At 35.9% G+C, this 27,640-nt stretch overlaps 1 protein-coding gene across 1 annotated transcript in view; it reads right to left on the bottom strand.

Moving 5' to 3' along the window:
* KLHL4 (kelch like family member 4) overlaps positions 1 to 27,640 on the bottom strand; it is a gene marked incomplete at both ends in the record, with an annotated part of 111,622 nt that overhangs the window by 7,093 nt on the left and 76,889 nt on the right. Inside the window, 3 exons of the mRNA XM_082864254.1 lie at positions 20,000 to 20,212; positions 21,976 to 22,138; positions 23,808 to 24,032. Coding sequence (XP_082720380.1) covers positions 20,000 to 20,212; positions 21,976 to 22,138; positions 23,808 to 24,032 — 601 coding nt within the window. The remainder of the gene's footprint in view (positions 1 to 19,999; positions 20,213 to 21,975; positions 22,139 to 23,807; positions 24,033 to 27,640) is intronic.

Genomic DNA, 27,640 nt, shown 5'->3' with positions numbered 1-27,640 from the left:
GGAAAAAGATAAATGAACAAAATTAGAAGGTCAACAAATGAAATAAATTATAAAGAAGAAAAAATAGAAATTCTGGTGCTGAAAAATGAGATGACTGAATTCAAAAACTCACTAGAATTTTCCATTGGAGACCCAAGCAAGCAGAAGAAAGAATAAGTGAACTTGAAGACAAGTGTTTTGAAATTATCATGTCTGAATGAAAAGAATGATGAAAATTCAACAGAGTCTAAGGGACCTCTGAGACAACATCAAGTGGGTCAATATATGCATTTTGGGGGAAAAGAAGAAGAAGAAGAAGAAGAAGAAGGAGGAGGAGGAGGAGGAGGAGGAGGAGGAGGAGGAGGAGGAGGAGGAGGAGGAGGAGGAGGAGGAGGAGGAGGAGGAGGAGGAGGAGGAGGAGGAGGAGGAGGAGGAGGAGGAGGAGGAGGAGGAGGAGGAGGAGGAGGAGGAGGAGGAGGAGGAGGAGGAGAGAGGAAGAAGAAGAAGAAGGAGAAGGAGAAGGAGAAGGAGAAGGAGAAGGAGAAGGAGAAGGAGAAGGAGAAGGAGAAGGAGAAGGAGAAGGAGAAGGAGAAGGAGAAGGAGAAGGAGAAGGAGAAGGAGAAGAAGAAGAAGAAGAAGAAGAAGAAGAAGAAGAAGAAGAAGAAGAAGAAGAAGAAGAAGAAGAAAGGGAGGAGAACAAGGGGGGAAGAGTAAGAAGAAATAGTTCTACAGTAATAGTAGGAGGATTTGACTTCCCACTTTCAATAATGGATAAAATAAACCAGACAGACGATCAGTAAGTACATGAAAGAAGAACAACATTATAGACCAAATGGACTTAGCAAACATATATAAAAATTTCTATTCACCCAAAACTCAGAAGATATATTTTTCACAAGTAAGCATGGGACATTATCTAGGATAAAGCATATGTTAGGACATGAAACAAGTCTTAATAAATTTAAAAAGGCTGAAAACATGCAAAGTCTTTTCACAGTGGAATGAAACTATAAATCAACAACAGAAGGAAAAGTGATATGTCCACACATATATGGAAATGAAAGTACATACACTTAACAAATGAGTCAAAGAATATATCATAAGGGAAATTAGAAAACATCTAGAGACAAGTGAGAATGAAAACATGACGCATACAGAGTCTTCTGGAATGCAAAGAAAGCCATGATATGACATGGGGAATCAATAACTGTAAAGGTTTACACTTAAAAGGAAGAAAAATTGCAAGTCAAAAACCGAGCTATAGGAGAGGGGGAAGATGGTGGAAGAGTAAGACGCAATCACCTTCCTCCCCACAGATACATCAGAAATACATCTACACGTGGATCAACTCCTACAGAACACCTACTGAACACTGGCAGAAGACCTCAGACCTCCCAAAAGGCAAGAAACTCCCCACGTACCTGGGTAGGGCAAAAGAAAAAAGAAGAAACAGAGACAAAAGGATAGGGACAGGACCTGCACCAGTGGGAGGGAGCTGTGAAGGAGGAAAGGTTTTCACACACTAGGAATCCCCTTCGTGGGCTGAGACTGGGTGGCAGAGGGGGGAAGCTTTGGAGCCATGGAGGAGAGCACAGCAACAGGGGTGCGGAGGGCAAAGCGGAGAGATTCCCGCACAAAGGATCGGTGCCGACAGGCACTCACCAGCGCGAGAGGCTTGTCTGCTCACCTGCCGGGGAGAGTGGGGGCTGGGAGCTGAGGCTGGGGCTTCGATTGGAGTGCAGGGAGAGGAATGGGGTTGGCGGCATGAACACAGCCTGCAGGGGATTAGTGCACCACGGCTAGCCGGGAAGAAGTCCGGGGAAATGTCTGGACCTGCCGAAGAGGCAAGAGACTTTTTCTTCCCTCTTTGTTTCCTGGTGTGCAAGGAGAGAGGATTAAGAGTGCTGCTTAAAGGAGCAAGAGAGATGGGAGTGAGCCGCGGCAAACAGCGTGGACCCCAGAGATGGGCATGAGACGCTAAGGCTGCTGCTGCCGCCACCATGAAGCCTGTGTGCAAGCACATGTCACTATCCACACCTCCCCTACCGGGAGCCTGTGCAGCCCGCCACAGCCAGGGTCCCGGGATCCAGGGACAACTTCCCCGGTAGAACGCATGGCATATTCAGGCTGGTGCAAAACCACACTGGCCTCTGCTGCCGCAGGCTTGCCCGCATCAGCACCCCTCCCTCCCCCCGGACTGAGTGAGCCAGAGCCACCAAAACAGCTGCTCCTCTAACCCCGTCCTGTCTGCGCGAAGAACAGACGCCCTCCAGTGACCAACCTGCAGATGCAGGACCAAATCCAAAGCTGAGCTCCGGGAGCTGTGAGAACAAAGAAGAGAAAGGGAAATCTCCCCCAGAAGTCTCAGAAGCAGCAGATTAAAGCTCTACAATCAACTTCATGTACCCTGCATCTGTGGAATACCTGAATAGAAAATGAATCATCCCAAATTGAGGAGATGGACTTTGAGAGCAAGATTTATTATTTTTTTCCCTTTTCCTCTTTATGTGAGTGTGTATGTGTATTCTTCTGTGTGAGATTTTATCTGTATAGCTTTGCTATCACCCTTAGTCCTATGGTTCTATCTGTCCTTTTTTTCTTTTTTTTACTTAAAAATTAATTTTCTTAATAATTATTTATTATTTTAGTAAAATATACTAATAATATATATAATATAATGTATTATATTATATATAATATATTATAATAATTATTATATATAATTATATCATTATAATATATCATATATATTATATATATAATAATAATATCTTATTTTATTTTATCCTCCTTCTTTCTTTCTTTCTTTCTTTCATTCTAATTTTTCTCCCATTTATTCTGAGCCATGTGGATGAAAGGCTCTTGGTGCTGCAGCCAGGAATAAGTGCTGTGCCTCTGAGTTGGGAGAGCCATCTTCAGGGCACTGGTCAACAAGAGACCTCCCAGCTCCACATAATATCAAATGGTGGAAATCTGCCAGAGATCTCCATCTCAACACCAGCACCCAACTTCACTCAATGACCAGCAAGCTACAGTGCTGGACACCCTATGCCAAAAAACTAGCAAGAAAGGGACACAACCCCACCCATTAGCAGAGAGGCGGCCTAAAAGCACAATAAGTCCACAGACACCCCAAAACACACCACCAGACATGGAACTGCCCACCAGAAATACAAGATCCAGCCTCATCCACCACAACACAAGCACAAGTCCACTCCACCAGGAAGCCTACACAATCCACTGAACCAGCTTTAGCCACTGGGGACAGACACCAAAAAGAACAGGAACTACGAACCTGCAGCCTGCAAAAAGGAGAGCCCACACACAGTAAGATAAGCAAAATGAGAAACAGAAAATCTCACAGCAGATGAAGGAGCAAGATAAAAACCCACCAGACCTAACAAATGAAGAGGAAATAGGCAGTCTACCTGAAAAGGAATTCAGAATAATGATAGTAAAGATGATCCAAAATCTTGGAAATAGAATAGAGAAAATTCAAGAAACATTTAACAAGGACCTAGAAGAACTAAAGATGAAACCAGCAATGATGAACAACACAAGAAATGAAATTAAAAATACTGTAGATTGTATCAATAGCAGATTGACTGAGGCAGAAGAACGGATAAGTGACTTGGAAGATAAAATAGTGAAAATAAAAACTGTAGATCATAATAAAGAAAAAAGAATGAAAAGAACTGAGGACAGTCTCAGAGACCTCTGGGACAACATTAAACAGAGCGGCATTCGAATTATAGGGGTCCCAGAAGAAGAAGAGGAAAACAAAGGAAATGAGAAAATATTTGAAGAGATTATAGATGAAAACTTTCCTAATATGGGAAAGGAAATAGTTAATCAAGTCCAGGAAGCACAGAGAGTCCCATACAGGATAAATCCAAGGAGAAATACGCCAAGGCACATATTAATCAAACTCAAAAATTAAAAAAAAAGAAAGCATATTAAAAGCAGCAAGGGGAAAACAACAAATAACACACAAGGGAATCCCCATAAAGTTAACAGCTGATCTTTCAGCAGAAACTCTTGAACCCAGAAGGGACTGGAAGGACATATTTAAAGTGATGAAGGAGAAAAACTTACAACAAAGGTTACTCTAACCAGCAAGGATCTCATTCAGATTTGATGGAGAAATTAAAGCCTATACAGACAAGCAAAAGCTGAGAGAGTTCAGCAGCACCAAACCAGCTGCACAACAAAAGCTAAAGGAACTTCTCTAGGAAAGAAACACAAGAGAAGGAAAAGACCTACAATCATGAAACCAAAACAATTAAGAAAATAGGAAGAGGAACATACATATTGATAATTACCTTAAACGTAAATAGAATAAATGCTCCCACCAAAAGACACAGACTGGCTGAATGGATACAACAACAAGACCCATATATATGCTGTCTACAAGAGACCCACTTCAGACCTAGAGACACATACAGATTGAAAGTAAGGGGATGGAAAAAGACATTCCATGCAAATGGAAACCAAAAGAAAGCTGGTGTAGCAATTCTCATATCAGATAAAAGGGACGTTAAAATAAAGACTATTAGAAGAGACAAAGAAGGACACTACATAATGATCAACAGATCGATCCAAGAGGAAGACATAAAAATGGTAAATAATTATGCACCCAACATAGGAGTACCTCAGTACATAAGGCAAATATTAACAGCCATAAAAGTAGAAATTGACAGTAACACATTCATAGTAGGGGACTTTAACACCCCACTTCCAACAATGGACAGATCATCCAAAATGAAAATAAATAAGGAAACATAAGCTTTAAATGATACATTAAACAAGATGGACTTAATTAATATTTATAGGACATTCCATCCAAAAAAAACAGAATACACATTTTTCTCAAGTGCTCATGGAACATTCTCCAGGATAGATCATATATTGGGTCATAAATCAACCCTTGGTAAATTTAAGAAAATTGAAATTGTATCAAGTTTCTTTTCCAATCACAACACTATGAGACTAGATATCAATTACAGGAAAAGGTCTTAAAAAATACAAACACATGGAAGCTAAACAATACACTACTTTTTAAGGAAGTGATCACTGATGAAATCAAAGAGGAAATCAAAAAAAATTCCTAGAAACATGACAATGGAGACATAATGACCCAAAACCTATGGGATGCAGCAAAAGCAGTTCTAAGAGGGAAGTTTATAGCAATACAATCCTACCTTAAGAAACAGGAAACATCTCAAATAAACAACCTAACCTTGAACCTAAAGCAATTAGAGAAAGAAGAACAACAAAACCCCACAGTTAGCAGAAGGAAAGAAAGCATAAATAACAGATCAGAAATAAATGAAAAAGAAATAAAGGAAACAATAGCAAATATCAATAAAACTAAAAGCTTGTTCTTTGAGAAGACAAACAAAATTCGTAAACCATTAGCCAGACTCATCAAGAAAAAGGGGAGGAGAATCAAATCAATTAAATTAGAAATGGAAACGGAGAAGTAACAACTGACACTGCAGAAATACGAAAGATCAAGAGAGATTACTACAAGCAACTCTATGCCAATAAAATGGACAATCTGGAAGAAATGGACAATTCTAAGAAATGCACAACCTGCCAAGACTGAATCAGGAAGAAATAGAAAATATGAACAGACCAATCACAAGCACTGAAATTAAAACTGTGATTAAAAACCTTCCAACAAACAAAAGCCACGGACCAGATGGCTTCACAGCCGAATTCTATCAAACATTTAGAGAAGAGTTAACACCTATCCTTCTCAAACTCTTCCAAAATATAGCAGAGGGAGGAACACTCCCAAATTCATTCTACAAGGCCACCATCACCGTGATACCACAACCAGACAAGGATGTCACAAAGAAAGAAAACTACAGGCCAATATCACTGATGAAAATAGATGCAAAAATCCTCACCAAAATACTAGCAAACAGAATCCAACAGCACATTAAAAGGATCAGACACCATGATCAAATGGGGTTTATTCCAGGAATGCAAGGATTCTTCAATATGTGCAAATCAATCAATGTGATACACCATATTAACAAACTGAAGGAGAAAAACCATATGGTCATCTCAATAGATGCAGGGAAAGGTTGAGAAAAATTCAACACCTATTTATGTTAAAAACCCTGCAGAAAGCAGGCATAGAGGGAATTTTCCTCAACATAATAATGGCCATATATGACAAACCCACAGCCAACATCGTCCTCAATGGTGAAAAACTGAAAGCATTTCTACTAAGATCAGGAACAAGACAAGTTTGCCCACTCTCAACAGTCTTATTCAACATAGTTTTGGAAGTTTTAACCACAGCAATCAGAGAAAACAATGAAATAAAAGGAATCCAAATCAGAAAGGAAGAAGTAACGCTGTCAATGTTTGCAGATGACATAATAATATTCACAGAGAATACTAAAGATGCTACCAGAAAACTACTAGAGCTAATCAATGAATTTGGTAAAGTAGCATGAGACAAAATTAATGAACAGAAATCTCTGGCATTTCTACACACTAATGATGAAAAATCTGAAAGTGAAATCAAGAAAACACTCCCATTTACCATTGCAAAAACACGAATAAAATATCTAGGAATAAACCTTCCTAAGGAGACAAAAGACCTGTATGCAGAAAATTATAAGACACTGATGAAAGAAATTAAAGGTGATACAAATAAGTGGAGAGATATACCATGTTCTTGGATTGGAAGAATCAATATTGTGAAAATGACTCTACTACCCAAAGCAATTTACAGAGTCAAGGTAATCCCTATCAAACAACCACTGGCATTTTTCATAGAACTAGAACAAAAAAATTTAAAATTTATATGGAAACACAAAAGATCCCGAATAGTCAAAGCGATCTTGAGAAAGAAAAACGGAGCTGGAGGAATCAGGCTCCCTGACTTCAGACTATACTACAAAGCTACAGTAATCAAGACAGTATGGTACTGGCACAAAAACAGAAAGACAGATCAATGGAACAGGAGAGAAAGCCCAGAGATAATCCCATGCACATATGATCACCTTATCTTTGATAAAGGAGGCAGGAATGTACAGTGGAGAAAGGACAGCCTCTTCAATAAGTGGTGCTGGGAAAACTGGACAGATACATGTAAAACTATGAGATTAGAACACTCCCTAACACCATACACAAAAATAAGTTCAAAATGGATTAAAGACCTAAATGTGAGGCCAGAAACTATCAAACTCTTAGAGGAAACATAGGCAGAACACACTATATCATAAATCACAGCAAGATTCTTTTTGACTCACCTCCTAGAGAAATGGAAATAAACCAAAAATAAACAAATGGGACCTAATGAAACTTCAAAGCTTTTGCACAGCAAAGAAAACCATAAACAAGACCAAAACACAACCCTCAGAATGGGAGAAAATATTTCCAAATGAAGCAACTGGCAGAGGATTAATCTCCAAAATTAACAAGCAGCACTTGCAGCTCCAAAGCAAAAAAAACAAACAACGCAATCCAAAAATGGACAGAAGAGTTAAATAGACATTTTTCCAAAGAAGATATACAGACTGTCAACAAACACATGAAAGAATGCTCAACATAATTAATCATTAGAGAAATGCAAGTAAAACTACAAAGAGATATCACCTCACACCATTCAGAATGGCCATCATCAAAAAATCTAGAAACAATAAATGCTGGAGAGGGTGTGGAGAAAAGGGAACACTCTTGCAATGCTGGTGGGAATGTGAATTGGTACAGCCACTATGGAGAACAGTATGGAGGTTCCTTAAAAAACTACAAATAGAACTACTATATAACCAAGCAATCCCATTACTGGGCATATACCCTAAGAAAACCATAATTCATAAACAGTTATGTACCAAAATTTTCATTGCAGCTCTATTTACAATAGACAGGAGATGGAAACAACATAAGTGTCCATCATTGGATGATTGGATAATGAAGATGTGGCACATATATACAATGGAATATTACTCAGCCATAAAAAGAAATGAAATTGAGTTATTTGTAGTGAGTTGGATGGACCTATAGTCTGTTATACAATGTGAAGTAAGTCAGAAATAGAAAGACAGATACCATATGCTAACACATATATATGGAATGTAAGAAAAAATATGTCACGTAGAACCTAGGGGTAAGATGGGAATAAAGTCACAGACCTACTAGAGAATGGACTTGATGATATGGGGAGGGGGAAAGGGTAAGCTGTGACAAAGTGAGAGAGTGGTATGGACATATATACACTACCAAACCTAAAATAGATAGCTAGTGGGAAACAGCCACATAGCACAGGGAGATCAGCTCGGCACTTTGTGACCACCTGAATGGGTGGGATAGGGTGGGTGGAAGGGAGGGAGATTCAAGAATGAGGAGATATGGGAACATATGTATATGTATAACTGATTCACTTTGTTATAAATCAGAAACTAACACACCATTGTAAAGCAATTATATTCCAATAAATATGTAAAAAAAAAAACCCCAAAATACTAAAAGAAAAACAACAAAAAACCCTGCAAAAAACCTTACTTTACACCTTAATAAACTAGAAAAGAAGAGTAACTAAACCCAAAGCTAGTATAAGGTAGGAAATAATAGAGATTAGATCATAGATAAATAATATAGAGAAAACAAAACAATAGAGAAAATCAATGAAATTATGAGTTGGTTCTGCAAAACATCAAAATTGATAAACTGTTAGCTAGATTGAGTATGAGAAAAAGACAAAACTCCCATAAAATCAAATGAAAGTGGCAGCAATTAGTGCTGATTTTACAGAAAGTAAGGATTATAAAAGTACTATCAAGAATTGTTCACTAACAATTTGATTAACCATCATGAAATGGACAAATTTCTAGAAACACACAACCTATCAAGATTGAACCATTAGAAAATTTCTATTTTTAAGATGAAATGGAAAATCTGAATAGACCTCTAATGGTAAGGAGATCAAAAGTATCCCAACAAAGTACAGTTCATCCTCAAACAACATGAGTGTTAGGGGCACCAACTCTATGTAGAGTCAAAAATTCGTGTATAGCTTTACAGTCCTCCCTCCATATCCATGGTTCCACATTTTCGGATTTAACTAGCCAAGGATTGTATAGTACTGTAGTACGTATTTATTGAAAAAAAACTGTACATCTAAGTAGACCTGTGCAGTTCAAACCTATGTTGTTCAAGGGTCAACTGTATTCAAAAATCTCCCAAAAAAGAAAAGCCTAGGGTCAGATGATTTTACTGTTGAATTTTACTTTAGTTTTAGAAAAGAATTAACACCATTTTTTCTCAAAATCTTCCAAAAAATTAGAGAAGAGGTAACACTTACTCATTCTATAAGGCCAGCGTTGCACTGATACCAAAGCCAGACACTATAAGAAAACTACATACCAATACTCCTAATAAATACTGATGCAAAAAATTTTCAACATAAAACTAGCAAATTGAATTCACCAGCATTATTAATTTGATTATTCATCATAATAATGTGGGATTTATTCCTGGAATGCAACAATGGGCTATCATACGAAAATCAATCCATGCAACCCACCACAATGACAGAATGAAGGGGGAAAAACATATGATTATCTCAACTTATGCAGAAAAATTATGTGACAAAGTTCATCACCCTTTAATGATTAAAAACCCTACCCAAAGCAGGAATAGAATGAAACCAACTCAACATAATAACAGCCATATGTGGAAAACCCAGATCTATCATATTCAATGGGGAAAGACCGAAGGCTTTCTCTCTAAGATCAAAAACAAGACAATAATAAGAATTTTCACTACTTCTATTCAACATAATACTGAATTACTAGTTAGAGTTGGAAGAGAAATAAAATGCATCCACACTGGAAAGGAAGAAATTAAAGAAGACACCAATAAGTGGAAAGATACCACGTGTTCCTGGATTAGAAGACTCAATGTTGTTAAGATGTCAATATCACCCAAGTGATCTACAGATTCAATGCAACATCCATCACAACCCCAATAACATTTTTTTGCAGGAATAGAAATATCCATTATAAACCCATATGGAATCTCAGATACCCAGAGTAGCCAAAATAATTTTGAAAAAAGATGGAGAGAGATTGACATATCACACTTCTTGATTACAAAACTTATTAGAAAGCTACAGTAATAAAGAGTGTGGTACTGGCATGATAACAGATGTAGTTACCAATGAAATAGAATACAGAGCCCAGAAATAAACCCTCACATTCATGGTCAAATAATTTTTGACATTGGGGCCAGGAAGATTCAATGGGGAAAGGACTGTTGTTCCAGCTGCTTCAAAGGCTGATGGGAAAACGGGATATCCACATATAAAATAATGAAGTTGGATCGTTACCTTACTCCATATATAAAAAATTTACTCAAACAGATCAAAGGCCTGAACATAAGAGTTAAAACAGTAAAATTCTTATATGAATACATAGGGGAAATTATTTATAACATTGGATTTGAAATGATCTTTTGGATATGAGTCTAAAAGTACAATGTATAAAAAAATAGATAAATAGGATTTAATATAAAAATTTGCACATCAAAGTGTGCTATCATCAGAATGAAAAAGCAACTGATGGAATGAAAGAAACAATTTGCAAATCACATATCCGACAAGGGGTTAATATAGAGAATATATGAAGAATTCCTATAATTCAACAGCAAAAAGGAAAACAACCTGATTAAAAGATGGGCAAAAGACTGGAATATGCCTTTCTATAAAGAAGATATAAAAATGGCCAATAACACCTGTTAAGATGTGAAACATATCTAATCATTAGAGAAACTCAAATCACAACCACAAAAAGGTACTACTTCAAATCCATTGGGATAACCATGAAAAACAAAAGAAAACAATGTTGGTGAAGATGTACAGAAATCTGAATACTTCTGTTTTGTTGGTGGCAATAGAAAATGGTGTAGCTGAAATGGAAAACAGTATGGTGGTCCCACAAACATTTAAAAATAGGGAGGACCTTCAAGATGGCAGAGGAATAAGACGTAAAGATCACCTTCCTCTCCACAAATACATCAAAAATACATCTACATGTGGAACAACTCCTACAGAACACCTACTGAACACTGGCAGAAAGCCTCAGACTTCACAAAAGGCAAGAAACTCCCCATGTACCTGGGTAGGGCAAAAGAAAAAAGAAAAAAACAGAGGCAAAAGAATATGGATGGGACATGCACCTCTGAGAGGGAGCAGGGAAGGAGGAAAAGTTTCCACACACTAGGAAGCCCCTTCACTGGTGGAAATGGGGGGTGGGCGGGAGGGAAGCATTGGAGCCACAGAGGAGAGCACAGCTAAAGGTGCAGAGGGCAAAGCAGAGAGATTCCCGCACAGAGGATCAGTGCTGACCAGCACTCACCAGCCTGAGAGGCTTGTCTCCTCACTCTCTGGGGCGGGTGGGGGCTGGGAGCTGAGACTCGGGATTCAGAGGTCAGATTCCAGGAAAATGACTGGGGTTTGCTGCGTGAACACAGCCTGAAGGGTGCTAGTGCGCCACAGCTAGCTGGAAAGCAGTATGGGAAAAAGTCTGGAAATGCCTAAGATTCAGTAGACTATTTTTCTGGGGTGCACGAGGAGAGGAGATTCAGAACACTGCTTAAACAAGCTTCAGAGACAGGCGCGAGCCACGTCTATCAGTGTGGACAACAGAGACAGGCATGAAATTCTAAGGCTGCTGCTGCAGCCAACAAGAAGCCAGTGTGTAAGCATAAGTCACTATCCACACCTCCCCTCCCAGGAGCCTGTGCAGCCCACCACTGCCAAAGTCCCATGATCCAGGGACAACTTCCCCAGGAGAACACATGGCATGCCCCAGTCTGTTACAATATCACACTGGTCTCTGCCACCACAGGCTCACTGTGCATTCCATACCCCTGACTCCCCCTGCCTGAGTGAGTCAGAGGCCCCTAATCAGCTGCTCCCTTTAACTCCCTCCTGTCTTCGTGAAAAACAGATGCCCAAGGGTGACATACATGCAGAGGCGGGGCAAAATCCAAAGCTGAGCACCAGCAGCTGTGCAAACAAAGAAGTGAAAGGGAAATTTATCTGTGCAGCCTCAGGAATAGTGGATTGTATCTCCACAATCAAATTGATGTACCCTGCATCTGTGGAATACCTGAATAGACAATGAATCATCCCAAAATTGAGGCAGTGGACTTTGGGAGCAACAGTTAACTTTGGGTTTGCTGTATGCGACTGACTAGATTCTGATTTCATGTTTATATTGGTATAGGTTTTAGTGCTTGTAATCATTGGTGGATTTGTTGATTGGTTTGGTTGCTCTCATATTTTTTATTAAACTGTTTTTATTTCAATATTTTTTAATTTTAATAACTTTATTTTATTTTCTTATTTTATTTTTTTTTCTACATGTTCTTCTGAGCTGTGTGGCTGACAGGGTCTTGGTGTTCTGGCCAGGTGTGAGGCCTGAGAGTCTGAGGTGGGAGGGCCGAGTTCAGGATATTAGTCCACCAGAAAACTCTTGGCCCCATGTAATATCAAATGGCGAAAGCTCTCCCAGAGATCTCAGTCTCAATGCTAACACCCAGCTCAAGTCAATGACCAGCAAGCTCCAGTGCTAGACACACCATGCCAAACAACTAGCAAGACAGGAACACAACACCACCCATTTGCAGAAAGTCTGCCTAAAATCATACTAATTTCACAGATACCACAAAACACACTACCAGACGCAGCCCTGCCCACCAGAAATATAAGGTCCAGTCCCACCCACCAGAACATAAGCATCAGTCCCTACCACCAGGAAGCCAACACAAGCCACAGAACCAACCTTACCCATAGGGGGCAGACACCAAAAACAATGGGAACTATGAACCTGCAGCCAGAAAAAAGGAGACCCCAAACACAGTAAGTTAAGCAAAATGGGAAGACAGAGAAATATGCAGCAGATGAATGAGCAAGGTAAAAACCCACCACACCAAACAAATGAAGAAGAAATAGGCAGTCTACCTGAAAAAGAATTCAGAGTAATGATAGTAAAGATGATGCAGAATCTTGGATATAGAATGGAGAAAACACAAGAAACATTTAACAAGGACATAGAAGAACTAAAGAGGAAACAAAAAATGAGAAACCACACAATAAATGACATTAAAAATTCTCTAGAAGGAGAATAACTGAGGCAGAAGAAAGTAAAAGTGACTGGAAGTCAAAAGAGTGAAAATAACTATCGCAGAGCAGAATAAAGAAAAAAGAATGAAAAGAATTGAGGACAGTCTCAGAGACCTCTGGGACAACATTAAATGCACCAATATTCAAATTATAGAGGTCCCAGAAGAAGAAGAGACAAAGAAAGGGAATGAGAAAATATTTGAAGAGACTATAGTTGAAAACTTCCCTAATATGGGAAAGGAAATAGTCAATAAAGTCCAGGAAGGGTAGAAAGACCCATACAGGATAAATCCAAGGAGAAACACACCAAGGCACATATTAATCAAACTATGAAAAATTAAATACAAAAAAAAATTAAAAGCAGCAAGGGAAAAGCAACAAATAACACACAAGGGAATATCCATAATGTTAACAGCTGACCATCAGCAGAAACTCTGCAAGCCAGAAAGCAGTGGCAGGATATATTCAAAGTGATGAAAGGGAAAAAACTACAAGCAAGATTTCTCTACCCAGCAAGGATCTCATTCAGATTCAACGGAAAAATTAAAACTTTACAGACAAGCTAAAGTAAAGAGAATTCAGCATCACCAAACCAGCTTTACAACAAATGCTAAAGGAACTTCTCTAGGCAGGAAACACAAGAGAAGGAAAAGAGCTACAATAACAAACCCAAAACAATTAAGAAAATGGTAATAGGAACATACATATAAATGATTACCTTAAATGTAAATGGATTAAATACTCATAATAAAAGACAGACTGGCTAAATGGATACAAAAACCAGACCCGTATATATGCTGTCTAAAAGAGACCCACTTCAGACCTAGGAACACATAAAGACTGAAAGTGAGGGGATGGAAAAAGTTATTCCATGCAAATGGAAAGCAAAAAAAGCTGGAGTAGGAATTCTTATATCAAACAAAATAGACTTTAAAATAAAGACTGCTACAAGAGACAAAGAAGGATACTAAATAATGATCAAGGGATCAATCCAAGAAGAAGGTATAACAATTGTAAATATGCACCAAACATAGGAACATCTCAATACATAAGCCCAAAGTTAATAGCCATAAAAGGGGAAATCAACAGTAACAAAATTACAGTAGAAGATTTTAACACCCCACTTGCACCAATGGACAGATCATACAAAATGGAAATAAATAAGGAAACACTTTAAATGACACATTAAATAAAATGGACTTAATTGATATTTATAGGACATTCCATACAAAAACAACAGAATACACTTTCTTCTCAAGTGCTCATGAAACATTCCCCAGGATAGATCATATCTTGGGTCACAAATTAAGCCTTGGTAAATTTAAGAAAATTTAAGTCATATCAGGTATCTTTTCTGACCAAAACGCTATGAGACTAGATATCAATTACAGGAAAAATAAACTGTAAAAAAGGCAAACACATGGAGACTAAACAATACACTGCTAAATATCCAAGAGATCACTGAAGAAATCAAAGAGGAAATCAAAAGCTACCTAGAAACAAATGACAATGAAAACACGATGACTCCACACTTACAAGACACAGCAAAAGCAGTTCTAAGAGGGAAGTTTATCGCAATAAAATCCTATCTTAAGAAACAAATAAAATCTCAAAAAAACAACTTAACCTTACACCTAAGCAATTAGAGAAAGAAGAACAAAGAAAACCCAAACTTAGCAGAAGGAAAGAAATCATAATAATCAGAACAGAAATAAAAGAAAAAGAAATGAAGGAAACAATAGCAAAGTTCAATAAGACTAAAAGCTGATTCTTTGAGAAGATAAATAAAATTGATTAAAAAAATAGCCAGACTCATCAAGAAAATAAGGGAGAAGACTCAAATCAACAGAATTAGAAATGAAAAAGGAGAAGTAACAACTGACACTGTAGACATACAAAGGATCAAGAGAGATCACTAAAAGCAACTATATGCCAATAAAATGGACAACCAGGAAGAAATAGACAAATTTTTGAAAAGCCCAACTTTCTGAGACTGAACCAGGAAGAAATATAAACAGATCAATTACAAGCACTGAAATGGAAACTATGATTAAAAATCTTCAAACAAACAAAAGCCCAGGACCAGTTGGCTTCACAGACGAATTCTATCAAACATTTAGAGTAGAGCTAACACCTATACTTCTCAAACTCTTCCAAAATATAGTAAGGGAAAGAGCAGTCCAAAACTCATTCTACGAAGCCACCATCATCCTGATACCAAAACCAGAAAACGATTTCACAAAAAAAGGAATTTACAGGCCAATATCACTGATGAACATAGATGCAAAAATCATCAACAAAATACTAGCAAATGGAATCCAACAACTCATAAAAAAGATCATACACCATGATTAAGTGGGGTTTATCCCAGGAATGCAAGGATTCTTCAACATATGCAAATCAATCAATGTGATACCCATATTATCAAATTGAAGGATAAAAACCATATGATCATCTCAATAGATGCAGAAAAATATTTTGACAAAATTTAACACCCATTTATGATAAAACTCTCCAGAAAGTAGGCATAGCGGGAACTTAACCCAACATAATAAAGGTTATATATGAGAAACCCACAGCCAACATCATTCTCAATGGTGAAAAACAGAAAACATTTCGACTAAGATCTGAAAGAAGACAAGGTTGCCCACTCTCACCACTATTATTCAACATAGTTTTGGAAGTTTTGTCCACAGCAATCAGAGAAGAAAAAGAAATAGAAGGAATGCAAATCGGAAAGAAGAAGTAAAGCTGTCACTGTTTGCAGATGACATGATACTATACATAGAGAATCCTAAAGATGCTACCACAAAACTACTAGAGCTCATTAATGAATTTGGTAAGTAGCAGGATACAAAATTTATGCACAGGAATCTCTTGCATTCCTATTCACTAATGATGAACAATCTGGAAGAGAATTTAAGGAAACACTCCCATTTACCTTTGCAACAAAAAGAATAAAATACCTAGGAATAAACCTACCTAAGGAGACAAAAGGCCTGTATGCAGAAAACTATAAGACACTGCTGAAAGAAATTAAAGATGATACACACAGTTGGAGAGATACACCATGTTCTTGGATTGGAAGAATCAACACTGTGAAAATGACTGTACTCCCAAAGCAATCAACAGATTCAATGCAATCCCTATCAAGCCACCAATGGTATTTTTCACAGAACTAGAACAAAATTTTCACAATTTGTATGGAAACACAAAAGTTCCCAAATAGCCAAAACAATCTTGACAAAGAAAAATGGAGCTGGAGGAATCAGGCTCCCTGACTTCAGATTATACTACAAATCTACAGTAATCAAGACAGTATGGTACTGACACAAAAACAGAAATATAGATCAATGGAACAGGATAGAAAGCCCAGAGATAAGCCTACGCACATATGGACACCGTATCTTTGATAAAAGAAGCAAGAATATACAATGGAGAAAAGACAGCCTCTTCAATAAGTGTTGCTGGGAAATTTGGACAGCTACACATAAAAGAATGAAATTAGAACACTCCCTAACACCGTACACAGTAATAAACACAAAATGGATAAAAGACCTAAATGTTTATATGCCAGACACTACAAAACTCTTAGAGGAAAACATAGGCAGAACACTCTAAGACATAAATCACAGCAAAATCCTTTTTGACCCACCTCTTAGAGAAATCTAAATAAAAAGGAAAAGAAGCTAATGGGACCTAATGAAACTTAGAAGATTTTGCACAGCAAAGGAAACCATAAACCAGATGAAAAGACAACCCTATGAATGGGAGAAAATATTTGGAAATGAAGCAACTGACAAAAGATTAATTTCCAAAATATACAAGCAGCTCATGCAACTCGATTTCAAAAAAACAAAAACAAAAAAATCCAAAAATGGGCAGAAGACCCAAATAGACATTTCTCCAAAGAAGTTATACAGATTGCTGACAAACGCATGAAAGGATGTTCAACATCACTGATCATTAGAGAAATACAAATCTAAACTATAATGAGTTATCACCTCACACCAGTCAGAATGGCCATCATCAAAAAATCTACAGGCAATAAATGCTGGAGAGGGTGTGGAGAAAAGGGTACCCTCTTGCACTTTTGGTAGGAATGTAAATTGATAAAGTTGCTATGGAGAACAGTATGGAGGTTCCTTAAAAAACTAAAAATAGAACTACCATATAACCAAGCAATCCCATTACTGGGCATATACCCTAAGAAATCCATAATTAAAAGGGTCATGTACCACAATGTTCATTGCAGCACTATTTACAATAGCCAGGAGATGGAAGCAACCTAAGTGTCCATTGATAGATGAATGGATAAAGAAGATGTGGTACATATATACAATGGAATATTATTCAGCCATAAAAAGAAATGAAACTGAGTTATTTGTAGTGAGTTGGATGGACCTAGAGTTGGTCATACATAGTGAAGTAAGTCAGAAAGAGAAAAACAAATACCGTATGCTAACACATATATATGGAATCTAAATTAAAAAAAATTGTTCTGAAGAAGCTAGGGGCAGGACAGGAATAAAGATGCAGATGTAGAGAATGGACTTGAGGACATGGGGAGGGGAAGGGTAAGCTGGGACACAGTGGGAGTGTGGCATGGACATATATACACTACCAAATGTGAAATAGATAGCTAGTGGGAAGAAGTAGCACAGCACTGGGAGGTCGGCTTGGTGCTTTGTGACCCCCTAGAGGGATGGTCTAGGGAGCGTGGCAGGGAGATGAAAGAGGGAAGGGATATGGGGATATATGTATACGTATAGCTGATTCACTTTGTTATACAGCAGAAACTAACACACCATTGTAAAATGGTTATACTCCAATAATGATGTTAAAAATAAAACATTTAAAAATAGAATTGCCATATGATAAAGCAACTCTACTTCTGTGTATATACCCAGAAGAATTGAAAGCAAAGACTCAAACAGATATTTGTACACCTATATCCTAGCAGCATTATTCACAGTAGACAAAAGGTGGAGCAACACATTTGTGCATTGACAAATGAATGGATAAAGAAAATGATGCTGTATGTACATATAAGATAATATTTTTCAGTTTTAAAAGGAAAGGAAATTTGGATAAATGCTATAACATGGATGAGACTTGGACAATTATTGCTAGGCTAAGTAAAATAAGCCAGACACAAAAGGATTATGTATTATTCCACTTTTATGAGGTACCTAAGATTATGAAATTCATAGAAAAGGAAAGTAAAATGGTGGCTGCCAGTGACTGAGGTGAGGGAAGAATGGGGATTTGTTTTTTAATAAGGATGGAGTTTCCGCTTGAGAAAATGAAAAAAAATATTTCTGGAGGTGAATGATGGTAATGTTTTCACAATGATGTAAATGTATTTAATGCCACTGAATTGTGCAGTTAAAAATGGTTAAAAGTGTAAATTTTATGTGATGTATGTTTTGCCACACTAAAAATATCTAGCATAATGAAGAGGTGATCAACTACTACTTTGCTAACTTTGGGGAAAACTGATATGGATAATCTCAGTGTCACATATATTTGACTATAATATATTATATATTGAGACAGTAATTGAACTCTTTTATGTTTTGCATAATGTTAAATTAAAATTTGTTTGCATCTCTTAAGATCCAATCTCAGGAAAAGCATTCCAGATATACACTGAGTAGCAGGGAGCTGGTCACTTATGATTAAACTTTAAAAAACAGAAAAAAAAAGGAAAAAGTCTATCATAAATCAATTATTCCCTATAAGAAATGAAGTATTAACATCATCGATTATGCTTTTCAGAAGAAAAAATAATATTCGTATTCTTTCCTTTAGTCTTTTTTCCCTACATTATATCCTACATATTACTGTAAATCAATTTCCCCCAAATTATTTTCTTTGTGATATTCCATTTCTCCAAATTTAATTATCCTTTTGCCTACAAGATGAAATCCAAAAGTTTCCACCTTGACATTTCAGGCTATCAGAAAATCTGGTGCTTAATTGTGTTTTTGAATTGTTCTTCCAAATTGTTTCAACCTAAAGTCTCTGCTCATATCTATGAAGGTTTCTCCTTTATATTCAGGGTTTTGGCTGTGCTTTTTTCTAGACCTGAAATTCCCTCCATTCTTTTTTATGCCTACAAAGTACAAATTCTATCTTGTTCATGAATTTCCCTTGAGGACTCCATTCGTATTGATCTCTGTCTTCTGAATTCTGATAACTACTGACTGTAAATTTGTCACTGGAACATGGTTAATATTATCAACTGTTATGTTTGTGCATATAGATATATATTTTTCTATCTTGAAAGGGAATATGAATGGTAAAACAACAAAGTAATATGACTGACATTTAAAAAAACACAGTGCGCTTTATTTGTCCAGATGAATGTCTCCCATTCAAAGAAGTTACCTTTGGGAAATTAAATACTTAATGCAATAGAGTCATTGTTCAAAACATTATTAACACTTCTCTTTGGGAAATCTTTCAGTTTATTTTGTAGTGATAAGCCTTCATCCTTTGAGGATTGATTTTGTTTTCAAAACAGTAAAGTTATTTTGATTTGAGCTGGTAAATAGTTGAATGACATAGCTTGTAATAAAATTTATTTATTCTTACATTTTTTTGTCTCATTTTATAGGGTGACTATCAAATGATAAAACAACACATTCTTTTTATACATTTCTTATGATGAATCTGGAATGCATAAGGAGGATTTCTTCACAATATTTCAGGCCTAGGAGTAAGTGTACAACTTTACAAAGGATTATACCACTGTAAGAATTAATACTTATTTGTAAGACTACTTTCTGGTAGCTTAAAAATCCTTCTTATTTCTGATAAAAACAAATAACCAAATAAATACATGAATAAAAAGGAATATTTTACCGTTCCACACAGTCAGAAAGTCTGGAGCAATGGTTAGAAGCAGGGGCATCATGACCCCCAACAACATATAAGAATCCATTGTATGCTGCAACTCCCACACCTCCACGTCTTTTGGACATTGGAGCACACAGACTCCATTTGTTAGTATGTGGGTCAAAGTATTCCATAGATTTGAGGCAGGAACTTCCATCACGTCCACCAATAGCATATAGCCTAGAAAAAAGACAGAAGTGTGTGTGTGTGTGTGTGTGTGTGTGTGTAAATTTGTGCATAGAATGAAAGTGACAGAACCTTGTGCAAAGCATTGAACTGTGTGTTCTACTCCCTTAGTATTTCACAGTGAATGGCCTGAATTTGTGAATGGACAGTTACCTAAAGGCATTTGTTAAGGTCTACCTTACCCTAAACCTCTCTGTTTCATCATTTTTGTGAAAGTTACTTTGACATGATATAATAGATTAAAGGATCCCACTGGAAGTGAAGTACAGAGAAAGAAGGGAGATTTCAAAATTGTTGGTAGTATTTGTCAGTTAAACCTCAATAAAGCTAAACATTTTTAGAGAAAGGTAAGATGTTTCCAAAACCCAACTATGGCAACCTTACAATTTTAGCTAGGTTTAATTGCTTAGCATTAGAATCCCTGTTGTTTTCTATGAACTATTTTATTTAGTGTAAAAAAAATTTGTAACTAAGAAGATATTAATTTAATAAGTAACTAGAGGAATAGAATAAAACCTAGAAACCAGATTTTTTTCCTAGAAATATATATTGGCTATGACATTTCTTTCATAAATTTTAAATGCCAATTCTTTTGATGAGCAGTATTTTTAATCTAATTTAAATTTAATCCTGCATCAATAAAGAAGATAAACATTTATTAAACTATATGTCTATAATTGCCCTTCATGCTCAATTGTGAACAATAGCAAGTCAGAAAGACAAAATTAAATTAGTCAGATTCGATGATTTCAGCTTCTTCTGTAAAAGGTAGGAGATTGCTACTGAGTCGCCTGATATCATTCAGGTTAGGCAAGAGATAATCAGATTTAGGAGAATTTTAATCTCTAAGACACTGTAAGTCTGGGTCTCCTCTTAACTATAGACATTTCCTGTTCCTTGCACAAGGTGCTAAAATTGAAATTGAATTTTACTTGAAATTGTATTGAAATTTCTACTGAACCCAATTATGTGATGAGATATTGGCTTTATGCATATGCATAGTCAGTACAGACATACAAGGCTGTCTCCTGCCACTGACCCATCCTGGTGTCTGAATTTTTCATCATTCAAGTCTTTCCTATATGCTGGTCATTATCTCCAAAGGTTCTTTGTCAGAAAGCACATAATTACCTGCAAGAAGAACAATTCAAGCTCGTAGAAACCTCTAACATCATTGGGTTTCAATATATTAGCTTCTCTTATAGGCAAGCGATCAGGAAGAGGGAAAGATTCAGAAAGGTGGTACTAGTTGTAATTCTAAAATACTCAGGAGAGTGAATGGTAAAGAACAAAGAGACTTGGCCTATTACAAAGACTTACCAAAATTTTGATAAGTCAAGAATAAGTTATAATGTAAAAAATGGTAGCTTCCTGAGGGTAAGATTGGAACTTGTTTGATTCTCAAATTTAATGTACACACAAGTCACTTGAGGATCTTGTTAAAATGTCTATTCTGATTCAGGGGGTCTAGGCTGGGGCTAAGATTCAGCATTTCTAAATAGATCTCAGGTAATGCTGATGTTACTGGTCTCAGGACCACACTGGAGTAGCAAAGGACTACAGGATATTTAATTAAATGTTCATTTTAGATAAATATTTTCCATCAAAATGAAGGGAGAGTTCCAACAAAGGCCTTCTACTATCAATAGCTAGGATGTCCTGGTCACCGGGAATGCTTATTGATTGGTGGATCACATCACTGAAGTGCTGTACCACATGAAATGGGAGCAAAAGCATGCATGCTTGAGTTTACTCACTTGTTGTTTAATGCAACAACACCAACGGTGCTTCTAGGAGTTGACATACTGGCCACATAATTCCACTGACGTCCCTCAGGATCCCATCTTTCTACAGTGTTTAGATAACTCCATCCATCATGACCACCAACAGCATACATTGGTCCTTCAAGTGTGGCTACGCCTAAAGTGTAAAAATAGCATGAGGGCTCACCTAGGTAGGCCACACACAATGGATGTTGTTTCATTTTTCAAGGAACTGACTGCTTAAAAATTTGTTTGTATCTCTTAAATGGTTTTGTAAATAATCATTTAATTAATAATTTACTGATCTTGATATAAAAATTAATATGGTCTTTTAACCCTAGGAAATTTTCAGGCATAGTTAGGGTATCATGGTTGTAATGCTGAAGTCAAAGGAAGTAGTGGGGCACAACTTTTCTCAGGATTAATAGAAAAGGGAAGCTGATTTGTTTTCTGGCATAATTTCAAAGTTATTTTTCAAATGTAAGTTATAGATGAGGTATGATATTGAATCTTAGATGAATCTTAGAATTGTAGGCTAACTGTGATAGGTCTTTCTAATCCCTGATTTTTATTATAGGGATAAAAAAATTCCCATGAGATAACTAAGTAGACAAGGATTTTTGAGGTTTAGTTAGAAATTTGTTCCAGTAGATACTATAAATAGCCCCTTTCTGTTTCTCATCTGCTCTGGGAATTCACGTAACTGGTTCCTCCCCACCTTACCTTCTTCACCATCTCAATCCGCCTCTCAGAGGTATACCCTCATCACCTCTCCTATCTCTTTAGTAATATCAATTAGAATTTAACAATTTTCTCTGATTTCTCTGTAAGATATGTTTTCTAAACATCGCACTGACAGAACTGAGCTGAATAATTACATAGTCTATCATTTGATATAGATAATTTATCAGATATTTTGGGGCAAATAATACCAGTCCTGGATATGGCATGCTTTATCTGTGTAAAATTCAGTTCTTAAAGAACAATGCAATTGTTCAGCTTTTTTTTTTAAGAAACTCTGTTATTGAATCGTACGGAGTCTAGCATGAAGAAAGATATACCTTGATAAATACACAGGAGAATCAAAGTTCCCCACTGTTCCAGAAGTCTCCATTCCTTCTTAAACTTTTTTGGAACCTCTGGATTAAGTATAATTTAGAGCTACTCTCAACCAAAGTGTTTTTTTCTAAATATTTCTGCCTTCAAACTGTATCCTAAGGCTTTTGCCTAAATATAGTTTTGCTTCTTATGTGAAGGGACACTAGAAACTAGGCCCTTGAAACAATGAAACAAAGAAACAATGTCTCTCCATTATCAAGTGTTCTTTTCTCTAAATTGAGTTTACAAAAAACTCCCTGTTGTAGTTTCGTGCTCTTCAACAATGTATTCCTTCTAAAAGTTTTTATCCTTCCTGAAGTGGGACCCCTTTAAAATACCGGTAGAATGGAGATAGGATTATAGCAAGTATGACATCTGAAACAAGAAAAACTTTCACAGTCTTTTATCATTTGCTTATGCTTTTCAGCATTTTGGAAACATTTTCACTAAGCGTTTGGCTAAATCTCAGTGATGTGCAGCTTAATTTTATTTTAATTAATTTTTTTTTCAGATGGATGACCTTTATTATTTATTTTTAATTGGGGTGTAGTTGTTTTACAACGTTGTGTTAGTTTCTACTCTACAGTGGAGTTCCCCGTGCTATACAGCAGGTTCTGATTAGTTATCTATTTTATACATATCAGTTAGTGTATTCCAGCTTAATTTAATTTTTAAAAAGCTCTACTAACTGTACATTCTTTAGAAACTATGTAACATTAAGCTCTTACCTAAGCCATGCCTGTGTGTTGACATGGGAGGCATCACCATCCAGATTTTGCCAACTGGATTAAAACATTCCACAGTATTCAAAGTTTTTAAACCATCTCTTCCTCCCACGACGTAGAGCTTATTATCAATAACAGCAACTCCAAACTGAAGCCTACGGCCACTCATGGTGCCAATATGTAACCAGCTGTTGGTCCTGAGGTCATATTTTTCAATTGTAGTGGTACCTGTTAAAAAATGTTGAACAATGGTAAAAACTGCTTGTATAAAAATTTTAATTGGCATCATTCATATTATATTTATGTATCTATCATTTATAGCATAGGATCAGTGATTGCAACTCAAATTAAAATAAGTAGCCCAGATGATTCTCCAACCTGGGAGGTAAGGTAAGGATATTTCACCACTTCTGAATCCAAATGGAGGAGTCAGAATAAAATAGTTTACTTAATATATATAGTTTATATGCTTATAATGGCTATAATAAGCTATTGGTAGTACTAACACAGGTGTCAAACACCATATTTTACAACCAAAAATTACTTTGGAATCTATTACTGACTGTTTACATACCTATAACCATTCAAGATACTAATTTATGACCTTTTATTTTTAGTTTGGTGTGTGTGGGGGTTGATTTAAAATACAAACGACTAAAAGAACAGGAATAAAAATTCCTTTTAAATGGAACTTCAGTGTTGATTCACTTAATGTTCCATGATGGTAACACAAAGGATTATAATTAATAACATAATTATTTATATTCATATTATTTATGTATTATAATTAATAATGCAATTCTGAGGTATTACCTTCTTTATGTGCTAATAAAAGTTCAATTTTCTACTCAATTACTGAAATACCAAGTTTACTACCAGAGTATACTGTCACTACTGCCATAGTAAATTGTCACTACTTCATAATAAATTATTACTCCTGTAGGCAATGCTTTTTACCAGTCATCAACAATAGCTGCTGTTATTTTTTAATAAAAATTGATTCTGCACAACAGGAAAGTTTCTAATTACCAAAGTAAGAAATGAAAGAGTTAGACGATTCACATTCATAGCGTACCTAAGACAGCTTGTGACAGATTTAGGGAATTTCAACCCAATTTCACAATGCTAACCATAGGAATAAGCAAAAACACTTCTGTTGTTCTACTGGGAGATTTGTGGAGAAAATATAATCCATTAGTTAAGATGAAAACAGTTAATATCTGAAGCCTTTTCACTGGCAAATTATAAGGCTACAGTATAAGGATTTAGGCAGAGTGTATATTATGTCTATGGCTGCTTCTGAAAGTTTTTCTTTTTATATTGGACTAATGGAAACAGTGTTTATATCTTTTTAGGTCTTTTCTGGTGAATAGTGCACTATAAGTATTTTTGTCTCAAGAGTTTGGATTTTCACAATAAAAACATGCAAATATACAGGCACTCATTTACTCTTTCTCTTTAATCCCTGCATCTTTCATTGACAATGTGGATTTGGCTGAATGCTGATTTACAGATAGCAATCACTCTATTGACTATATTTATTGCTGAGAGGTCAAATAACACCACCTAGCTTTTATATAATAAATGTCTCTGGATGATACTGTTACAACTGGAATACCTACAAACAAACTCACATCTACTTTCACTCTGTCAAGCAGTCAATTTTCTCTATCTGTTTTCATATCTTTCCACTTCTTCATTCCAATCTTCCCACATCTGTCTTCCTATCCACTCTTTTCTATTTTAACTTTTCATTTTGAACTCTTTTCATTAGTGGAATTTACCAAAAAGCCAATTTAGATTAGGAAATGAAGGTTAGGGTGCACTAATTATTAAGATTATGGAGTTATTAATGGTGAAGTAATTAGGAAATTGTAGAAGGCTACATAAATCAGCTGTATGTTGAAGATTTACATTGAAATGATGAAGGCTGCTTCATGCCAAGTTAATTTTTTCCAGACATTAGATAAAATATAAAAGATAAATTTACCCCATATCTACTATTTGCATCTATGAATATATATGACTTGTAGTTCTGTATCTTGAATTCTGAAAATTTCCTTAGCCCATTTGCCTACTTCCACAATTGCTCCAACTAATCAAAATGTAAATCCTCTAGGTAGCTTATTATGGCAGCTCTATATTTGATGGGAAAACTTAGATTTTTTTGTTTTTACTAATCTCTCTCTTTAGGACTCACTTCATAATTTTTCTGTGTATATCGATCTTCTACACTTAAACTTTGCAAATATTGTTTTTTATTTCATTTCAAAGCTCCTATTCAACCCTAACTTATGATCTATTCAAGAGAGAACAAAACCAGCCAAACTTTGTAGTATTGTTTGGAACATGATAGTTCCTGCTGTGAATATATCTGATGTAGTGATTTCCTCCATCTATTTTTAAAATGAAATAAAAATCACTATATTAACTTTTAATTTGTCCCCTGCCATATTGTCTCTCAGAATTCATTGTTTATAATAAATGAAAGGTTACTGAAAACCTTGTATTCACAAAAGCCCACAGTTTACCATTTGACCATTTAAAATTTTTGACTCTGTGATCATACTTAGAATTTTTTGATGAATCTTTTAATATACACGGTAGGAGTTATAGTTAACTCCAGCCACTTGTCTGATACCTATATTTAGCAACTAATTCCAAGTTAATTGTATGAGTCAGAAAGGTAATTAAAGACTGAGGAAGTACTGTATTTCCTAAACATCAAAATGTGAAAGTTCAAAAAGTATCTTAAAAAGATAAGTGAAACAACACACTGTAAGAAAAGGCATGCATATAGAAATTTTTTTAAGAATGTAAATTGATATGTTTTTAAATGTAACACTCATTTATACAGATAAATGCTACCACTTTAATGTTTTTGCTTTACTTATTTTTTTCTTTCTTTTCTTTCTTTCTTTTTTTGCTCCTAAGTGCTCACCCTGATTTTTAAATAGATTCTAAAACCCTCAAAGAGAGGGGTCAGTTTTGTTGTTGTTGTTGTTCTTTCATCTAAAATAGTGGCAGTATAGCAAAAAGGAACACAAAATTTGAGTAATAATTCCCTTTCCCTTAGTTCTAGATGTTTGCCCTTGGCTTGGCTATCTAATCTTAGGGACCTTAGTCTCCTCATCTGCAAAACTGGGGTAATAAAATCTATCTTGTAGCATTATTGTGAGGATTAGAAATGATGTTTGAAAAATGCCAATCAAGGATCAGGTATTCAAAAATAATAGTTTTTACTATTATTGTAGTTGTCTGCAACTTCCCATAGACATTTTTATATTTCCATACAATAGGTATTCCAAGAGTCTCAAAATGATGGTTTTACTTCCTTCCATATCAAACTGTGGTAATAGAGTCAAGGGATCATAGGCTCACATTTCACTCATTTCTGTAAGCTAATAAGGAGTTGTAGATACTTATTACCATCTTGTGTAACACATTCATTTGTGTAATATTAACTTAAAAAACAGGAACCTGAAAAAATAACAAAAATAGTAACAAACAGGAAAACCAAACCAATAAACACAAAGTTTTCCATTTCTCACTCTGCAGGTTAGGCATTTTTTTTTTTAATCAGAAACTAAGCATAGCTGTGCTTGCATTTTGTACTTAGTACCCTTTTGATATAAATATCAAATAAGACACCTTTTAAATGCTGTTAATGTTAATTCTATTCAACAAAATACAATAAAATATCATTACTAGATTTGAAATTAATTATAATATTTCATTGTATTTGTTATTTTCTGAAGAACACTAGTTCTGTGACGTTTCTCTACTACTTTGGAAATAACTGCATTTGCAAGCTTCTGTTTTATAGGTTTATTATT

This window comes from Leucopleurus acutus (assembly GCF_964270905.1).
Source record: "Leucopleurus acutus genome assembly, chromosome: X".
Taxonomy (NCBI): Eukaryota; Metazoa; Chordata; class Mammalia; order Artiodactyla; family Delphinidae; genus Leucopleurus; species Leucopleurus acutus.
The sequence above is the reverse complement of the archived record's forward strand: the minus strand, read 5'-3'. Positions and strand labels throughout refer to the sequence as shown.